Below are 8975 nucleotides of genomic sequence, written 5' to 3'. Positions count from 1 at the left end.
CAAGGTATTGGAGTGGCCATCACAAAGCCCTGACCTCAATCCTATAGAACATTTGTGGGCAGAACTGAAAAAGTGTGTGCGAGCAAGGAGGCCAACAAACCTGACTCAGTTACACCAGCTCTGTCAGGAGGAATGGGCCAAAATTCACCCAACTTATTGTGGGAAGCTTGTGGAAGGCTACCCAAAACATTTGACACAAGTTAAACAATTTAAAGGCAATGCTACCACATACTAATTGAGTGTATGTAAACTTCTGACACACTGGGAATTTGATGAAAGAAATAAAAGCTGAAATAAATCATTCTCTCTACTATTATTCTGACATTTCACATTCTTAAAATAAAGTGGTGATCCTAACTGATCTAAGACAGGGCATTCTTACTAGGATTAAATGTCAGGAATTGTGAAAAACTGAGTTTAACTGTATTTGACGAAGGTGTATGTAAACTAAACTTCCGACTTCAACTGTACATACTTGAAGGTTTTGTAAATCCTGATAGCTACACCATATTATATGAAGCAAGCCCATCTTTGTAAATCCTGATACAGTTACTCCATATTATATGAAGCAAGCCCATCTTTGTAAATCCTGATACAGTTACACCATATTATATGAAGCAAGCCCACCTTTGTAAATCCTGATACAGTTACACACCATATTATATGAAGCAAGCCGAACTTTGTAAATCCTGATACAGTTACACACCATATTATATGAAGCAAGCCGAACTTTGTAAATCCTGATACAGTTACACACCATATTATATGAAGCAAGCCGAACTTTGCTCACACACATGATCAGCATCTACAGACAGCCACGGCAGACTTTTCAGTACCATATTGTTGTGTAGTGTGTTTCAGTACCATATTGTTGTGTAGTGTGTTTCAGTACCATATTGTTGTGTAGTGTGTTTCAGTACCATATTGTTGTGTAGTGTGTTTCAGTACCATATTGTTGTGTAGTGTGTTTCAGTACCATATTGTTGTGTAGTGTGTTTCAGTACCATAGTGTTGTGTAGTGTGTTTCAGTACCATATTGTTGTATAGTGTGTGTTTGGTTGGTAGAGGGAATTGTCTTCTGAAATCCCTCCCTCTTCAACACAAGTAAACCCGGCCACCATGCCCCTTGCAAACTGAGAGGAAAGAGGACAAAAGGAGCAGATGCGACCGGACGTTAGACACAACACAACCCTTCATGTTCTCACACTGATTCATGCTACAGATGCACACATCCTTCTACAGCAGAACCCACCCAGTAAGCTGCTCCAGAAGGAGTTGTAGGTAGCACTCCCAGTTACAGCTCCCAGTTTGGCTGGGTTCCTCCTCACTGTATGCACTGTGAAGCCATTGGCACCAGTGACTTCCACCTCCACCACATGGTAATCACTTAGTCTAGGAGAGGAAGAGAAACCATTAGCACCAGTAACCTCCACTTCATGGTAATCACTTAGTCTAGGAGAGGAAGAGAACCCATTAGCACCAGTAACCTCCACTTCATGGTAATCACTTAGTCTAGGAGAGGAAGAGAACCCATTAGCACCAGTAACCTCCACTTCATGGTAATCACTTAGTCTAGGAGAGGAAGAGAACCCATTAGCACCAGTAACCTCCACTTCATGGTAATCACTTAGTCTAGGAGAGGAAGAGAACCCATTAGCACCAGTAACCTCCACTTCATGGTAATCACTTAGCCTAGGAGAGTCCAGTGGCAAGACAGATGGAGCAAGATGGAACTGGGTCCACATTCTGCTTAATATCTCTGATCTCTATAGAGTTTTCTACAATGTGTTAGGAACAGAGTCCTCTACGTTTGTCCACTTGACTCAGTGCCAACCTTTCTAAAAAATGATGTTGTGTAGTTCTTGCACAGGTGCGCTTCAGAGAGTGGGGGTTCCCTAATTGAAATAGGCTATGCAAATACATGCTGAAATGTGCCTCTTAATGCCTCTTGCTTAGCTTTGCCCACCTCCTTGCTTGTTCGGCCCATAGTGTGACAGTGATTGTCATAGTTCAGATGGCGCTTTTACAATCTTGGGTTATTTAAGAATCTTTGCTTACGCCGTGTCCGACACAATCTCTCCCTGGACGCCAGCGAAACCCAGGGTCCCCGCTGCGATGGCCGCTGCTGCCATGGTGTTGACGTTGTTAGGAGCGACGGGACAGAGCTCTGCCACGGAGCCACTGAATAAGACCCGCCTCCCCTCATCCTCTGTCCAATCAGACAGCACGTCTCCTGTCAGACGGAAACATGACGGGTGCTTGGACATCCGGATGAACAGTGCCTTCAGGGAAGAAAAGAGAGGAGGGGCTTGAGATTAGTAAAGAGAAGAGGAACAGAGGCAGAGGGCTGATTAGAAAACCTGTGTTTTGTCCTTCAGATGTTACAACAGAAAAGATCAGATTTAAAGCTCTTTAACACAGGCTTAGGAGACCTTATACATTTTGTTCTATGAGATATTCTTCATCAGCTAACGTCTTTTGTGAATTTTGAAGCGTTAAAGTCATTTTAAAAAGCACATAAATGCTTCATAATTCATAAAGGTCATGTTAACTGACTGATATTATCTCATAGAACAAAATGTATAACATCTCCTAAGCCTGTGTTAACCTCAGACCTTATTTTCGGCGTTTATCCCAAAACCCTATTCTTTATCCATTCATTTTCCCCATAGGGATGGCTGAACCAACCAGAGGTAACTCATTTCCGGGTTTTAAGACTACAAGCTGTCAAGCTCTATGTAACAGCATTCTGTCCAGTACAACCATTCTGTCTGCTCTATGTAACAGCATTCTGTCCAGTACAACCATTCTGTCTGCTCTATGTAACAGCATTCTGTCCAGTACAACCATTCTGTCTGCTCTATGTAACAGCATTCTGTCCAGTACAAACATTCTGTCTGCTCTATGTAACATCATTCTGTCCAGTACAACCATTCTGTCTGCTCTATGTAACAGCATTCTGTCCAGTACAAACATTCTGTCTGCTCTATGTAACATCATTCTGTCCAGTACAACCATTCTGTATGCTCTATGTAACAGCATTCTGTCCAGTACAACCATTCTGTCTGCTCTACTCTGACATTTCAGAAGATTAGAAATAGAGAACAATGGCCTAGTTCACCTTTAATCAGAATCTGGATTTAATCTCACATTAGTCTACACATTCTCTTATACTACCTCTTATATATTAACTTCACTATCTAACTTAACTAACTTGACTATCTAATCTAACTTGACTAACTTATATATTAACTTCACTATCTAACTTAACTAACTTGACTATCTAATCTAACTTGAGTAATTTATATATTAACTTCACTATCTAACTTAACTAACTCATTCACTTAACTATCTAACTTAACATATATTAACTTAACTATCTAACTTAGTTAAGTTAATATAAGTTAGTTATCTACATAACTTAACCAACTTAAGTTAACTATTAACTAAGCTATCCCTTATAAATTAACATATTTTACTTGTTAAGTCCTCTTTCATCCACCCTCTTCCCTCCTTCCATGCACCTTTAAAGATCCACTATCATTGAGTCTCAGGATGTCCTGGCCTCCCCACAATGCACCACTGGGGACATAAAGGGTCCTCCCATGATGCTCTGCAGCCTGGCGCATTTTCTGGTTCAACTGTGGGTCTGAGAGGGCTGAGGGAGAGCCCACCTAAAACAGAGGCAGACAGACAGACAGACAGACAGAGAGGGAGGGAGGGTGTAGTAGTTACTTAATTTCTGGTGCACACATGGATTGGAACACTTCCTGGATTCTCAAAAGCTGATTTTAGCGTAACAAAGTTACTTAAAGTGACATATTTTTTTCAAGGACAACCTCCGTATTGGAACTTGGATTGGCGTGTTTCAGATTAGTGTGTGGGGGAAATCCTCCTTTTATCCTGTTGTCATTAGCATATACTGTTAGTATTTAATTATAAAGGCATGTTATGCCAGGTTATCGATGCTAGTTAAAGAATGTTCAAAAAGAGATAGTGTTAAATTATATGTTTTTAAACACTATCAATAGATACAGAGAAAGAGTGATCTTACCAGAAAATGGAAACAGAGAGAGAGAGGGATCTTACCATAAAATGGAAACACAGAGAGAGAGGGATCTTACCAGAAAATGGAAACAGAGAGAGAGAGATCTTACCAGAAAATGGGCCTTAGAGAGGAACTGGATTCCAAAGTCTTTTACAATTTTGGGATGACACACCTCCACAATCACATCAGCACCCCTACAACACACACACACACACTTTACTTGTGCACATGACATAACACATATATTACAGTGTGTGTGTGAGTGTGTGCTTTTACAGTGTGTGTATCACGTGGCTCTCTACCTGTCTGTAAAGTCTGGGAGGTTGTGTAGAATCAGCTCCTCAGCCACTGATTCTCGGAGTTTGTCAATGTTTCTGTTCCACACAAAGACCAATGTCAGGCCCACATGGGCCCCTTCTCTCTGGAGCCGCTCCACAAGGTACTGCCCTGGAAGTTCAACAACTTCAAGTTTAACTTTATTGGCTGTGTCAAAAGACCAATTAGTTAAAGAAATATCGGAATTGGGCTGCCTGTGTAACCACAGGATGTTGGTGGCACCTTAATTGGGGAGGACGTGCTCGTGGTAATGACTGGAATGGAATTAGTGGAATGGTAACAAACATATCAAACATGGTTTCCAGGCGTTCTATGCCATTCCATTTGCTCCATTCCGGCCATTATTATGAGCCGTTCTCCCCTCAGCAGCCTCCTGGGTAAACGCAGCATTAGATACCCACATTCAGTAGTAGTCAATACAAATTGAAAACCATGAAAAACAAAAGGCCTATCATAAAAACACAATCAACATTATGAATACCGGTAAGTACAGATGTAGGATATTAATTTGATCACCCTCTTGCAGGAGAACTTGTAGTGTAGTTCAGTTTTAAAAAGGCTTCTGAAGTTTGCAATTTCCACTTTGAAATTTCAGACTTGATTTTCCCTAATGAAAAAATGTATCAACCCCCACAAAAATGTCCATTAATTATAATCCACATAATAATGCACATTTCCTGTTGCTGCAGGATTATTTTCCTGCTGTAGAAAACCGGCTCAAATTAAGGTCCTACATCTGTAGATAAAAGGTCAAACAGAACATGAACCTGGTGAACTCTCTGGCCAATCACTACATTAGTTGATCAATTAACAATCAGATAGAGAAGAAACCCAGCAGTACTTAGGCCCTCGAGGGCCTGTAAATGAATGACCCTGTTGTAAAGTGGTATCATTTACGAAGATTTACATTTAATTAAGTAAAGTAAATGAATCCATTCCACAGTAAGAACATCTGAGATGTGGCGAGGAGGGAGGAAGAGAAGAGGAAGAGAGGGGACTACAGCACTAACCTAAATGTCCATATCCCACAACTCCAATTCTCATCATTGGCAACGTGTCAGTCATGGTTCCTGGTGAGAAAGAAGACAAGAGAAGACAAGTCTAGGTGTTGATAATTCCCACTACCAATGGTGCTCTCCTTCTCTCATGATCTCACACCTCACTCCACCCATCTCCCAATGGTGCCAGAGAGACTGGCTCTTCAAATTATCCATGATCCCTCTGACCAGGCCAATGATTGGTTGCTAGGAGTCAGGTTGTTAGGAGGCTTGACACCTGATCATCCTCACTGCCTACGCAGGTCAGAGCCTCACTATATATTTATACAGTCCTTCCTTCTCTCATTGGGCCATATATTTATACAGTCCTTCCTTCTCTCATTGGGCCATAGATTTATACAGTACTTCCTTCTCTCATTGGGCCATAGATTTATACAGTCCTTCCTTCTCTCATTGGGCCATAGATGTATACAGTCCTTCCTTCTCTCATTGGGCCATAGATTTATACAGTACTTCCTTCTCTCATTGGGCCATAGATTTATACAGTACTTCCTTCTCTCATTGGGCCATAGATTTATACAGTCCTTCCTTCTCTCATTGGGCCATAGATTTATACAGTTCTTCCTTCTCTCATTGGGCCATAGATTTATACAGTACTTCCTTCTCTCATTGGGCCATATATTTATACAGTCCTTCCTTCTCTCATGGGGCCATAGATTTATACAGTACTTCCTTCTCTCATTGGGCCATAGATTTATACAGTCCTTCCTTCTCTCATTGGGCCATATATTTATACAGTCCTTCCTTCTCTCATTGGGCCATAGATTTATACAGTACTTCCTTCTCTCATTGGGCCATAGATTTATACAGTACTTCCTTCTCTCGTTGGGCTTTCAGCTATTGTATTATTTACAGCTTAATCATCGTTTCTATTTTCTCTCTCTGTCTCTCTCTCTCTCACAGCCCACCTTTTCAAGGCCTTCACTTTGTACCTAGACCCTATCTACTCTGGTGGTCCTCAAAACTCTCCTTTTAACAACATTTACTGCTACTCACCGGTGAATTCCTCTCCCTGCTCTATTTCTCTCCAAACCTTCTCCTTAGCAATCTGCATTCCAACTGACCCCCCTACTCAGAGGATTGTGGGAAGGTTAGGGGTCAAAGTCCGACTTGAAGAGAATATGTTAATTATTAGTCCCTGTATCAGTGAAATTGTTGTGGATTTTGTTTTTGAACCCACCCATTTTCACACAGTTTAGCAGCCGTGAAAGGAAGAGCTAACAGTGAAAGGAAACTACCTGAACAAATCATAGATTATGGACAAACCAAATGATAACTATACTACCGTTATCTGACTGCTAATATATTGTATGGGTTTGATCTATATTTTGATCAACTGAATTTCTGTTGGTCCTGTAATGGACACAGCAAAGCCTATGAGCTGCGCCACACCACGGAAATGATTACAACTGAATATGGGACAACGTAATGTACCCAGTACAATGTACACAGTAGCCTACCTCGCATGCTGTCTCCAGTGGCAACACAATCGTAGAAGTATCAAACGAGTACTACTACAACGTTGTCTGTGTGTGACGTCATACCGGCGTCCTACTAGTTAATGTCCTATTCTGCTCTTAGATCACCTGACCCGAAAGGCCAGTTGACACTCTTGGTGGTAGGTTCTGGGTTCACTACAGGTTCGCTATCATTCATAGAACTAGGGTTAGAACCCTTAGTTTTGGTGTGACTGAATGTATCTACTGCCACTGTGTGGACAAACTAAGTACTGCTGGTGACGCTTGCATTCGGTGGATAGATACACTTTTAGTTGAGTCGCTCTATTTCTCAAAATGTATCACATACCAACTAATACTTCTCATTATTTACAACCTTGAGACACAGGTGACGATGAGAAGAATGCGTTTGATGAGATACTGATATGTATTGTTTATTGTACAGGGATTGTTGTACCCATAGTAATAGCCATGCTATCTGACCTGGGCTACTGACACAACTCCTTATTCTGAATGTCAGAGGGACATATTTGTAGCCTGGTCCTGGAGCTGTTTGTGCTTTTGCCTACTCAATTCCATTAGGAGTTGGCAGTAGAGCCAAGACAGACTGCCACCCGGGCTAGCATATTTGTTCTACATAATATATATTTTTCTAAATATCTGAACGTTCCACAGCGTTGTGCCCTACTGAACAAATCAAATCAAATTGTATTTGTCACATACACGTGTTTAGCAGATGTTATTGTGGGTGTTGCGAAATGCTTGTGCTTCTAGCGCTGACAGTGCAGTAATATCTAACAAGTAATATCTAACAATTTCACAACATATACCTAATACACACAAAACTAGTAAGGAATGGAATTTAAGAAAATACACATATTTGGACAAGCAATGACAGAGTGGCATGGACTAAGATACAGTAGAATATTATAGAATAGAATGCAGTATATACATATGAGATGAGTAGTGCAAGATAGTTTGCCCCCGATAATGCGTTCGGCAGACCGCACCACCCTCTGGAGAACCCTGCGGTTGCGGGCGGTGCAGTTGCCGTACCAGGTGGTGATATAGCCCGACAGGATGCTCTCAATTGTGCATCTGTAAAAGTTTGTGAGGGTTTTAGGTGCCAAGCCAAATTTCTTCAGCCTCCTGAGGTTGAAGAGGCGCTGTTGCGCCTTCTTCACCACACTGTCTGCATGGGTGGACCATTTCAGTTTGTCGGTGATGTGTACGCCAAGGAACTTTAAGCTTTCCACCTTCTCCACTGCGGTCCCGTCAATGTGGATAGAGGGGTGCACCCTCTGCTGTTTCCTGAAGTCCACGATCATCTCCTTTGTTTTTGTTGACGTTGAGTGAGAGGTTATTTTCCTGGCACCACACTCCCAGAGCCCTCACCTCCTCCCTGTAGGCTGTCTCGTCATTGTTGGTAATCAAGCCTACTACTGTTGTGTCGTCTGCAAACTTGATGATTGAGTTGGAGGCGTGCTTGGCCACGCAGTCATGGGTGAACAGGGAGTACAGGAGGGGACTGAGCAAGCACCCTTGTGGGGCCCCAGTGTTGAGGATCAGCGAAGTGGAGATATTGTTTCCTACCTTCACCACCTGGGGGCGGCCTGTCAGTAAGCCCAGGACCCAGTTGCACAGGGTGGGGTTCAGACCCAGGGCCCCAGTTCAGAGTCATGTGTCCTACTGAACACAGCCTGGTTCAGAGTCATGTGCCCTACTGAACACAGCCCAGTTCAGAGTCATGTGTCCTACTGAACACAGCCCCATTCAGAGTCATGTGTCCTACTGAACACAGCCCGGTTCAGAGCCATGTGTCCTACTGAACACAGCCTGGTTCAGAGCCATGTGTCCTACTGAACACAGCCTGGTTCAGAGTCATGTGTCCTACTGAACACAGCCTGGATCAGAGTCATGTGTCCTACTGAACACAGCCTGGTTCAGAGCCATGTGTCCTACTGAACACAGCCTGGTTCAGAGTCATGTGTCCTACTGAACACAGCCCCGTTCAGAGTCATGTGTCCTACTGAACATAGCCTTGTTCAGAGCCATGTCTTAATACATGGCTCTGGC

General features: G+C 42.5%; 1 protein-coding gene across 2 annotated transcripts; it reads right to left on the bottom strand.

Annotated features, from left to right (window-relative positions):
- Positions 1 to 7048, bottom strand: LOC311104058 (aspartate dehydrogenase domain-containing protein-like). Of its 2 annotated transcripts, none has more exons than XM_084145717.1 (8): positions 6903 to 7048; positions 5395 to 5454; positions 4351 to 4495; positions 4158 to 4242; positions 3525 to 3674; positions 2059 to 2282; positions 1253 to 1392; positions 1 to 1133 (listed from the first exon to the last, which is right to left on the bottom strand). In XM_084145717.1, the coding sequence occupies exons 1-8, from the start codon at positions 6907 to 6909 to the stop codon at positions 1096 to 1098; spliced, it is 849 nt and encodes a 282-aa protein (XP_084001843.1). In that variant the 5' UTR covers positions 6910 to 7048; the 3' UTR covers positions 1 to 1095. The 2 variants fall into 2 exon arrangements, with proteins under 2 accessions (XP_084001843.1, XP_084001842.1); XM_084145716.1 differs by lacking the exon at positions 6903 to 7048 and adding an exon at positions 6439 to 6508.
- Positions 7049 to 8975: the final 1927 nt, after the last annotated feature.

Source organism: Coregonus lavaretus, assembly GCF_964263955.1.
Source record: "Coregonus lavaretus genome assembly, chromosome: 28".
Classification (NCBI taxonomy): Eukaryota; Metazoa; Chordata; class Actinopteri; order Salmoniformes; family Salmonidae; genus Coregonus; species Coregonus lavaretus.
Note: the sequence above shows the minus strand (reverse complement) of the source record. Positions and strands in the feature narration are given on the sequence as shown.

Excerpts from the sequence above, each read along its gene's own strand:
- LOC311104058 (XM_084145716.1), bottom strand. The coding sequence starts at position 6,496 with ATGCAGATTGCTAAGGAGAAGGTTTGGAGAGAAATAGAGCAGGGAGAG. Across the intron at positions 4,243-4,350 it reads CTCCCAGACTTTACAGACAG|GGGTGCTGATGTGATTGTGG; the intron begins GTAGAGAGCCAC and ends TGTGTGTTGTAG. Across the intron at positions 3,675-4,157 it reads TCTCTAAGGCCCATTTTCTG|GTGGGCTCTCCCTCAGCCCT; the intron begins GTAAGATCTCTC and ends CCTCTGTTTTAG.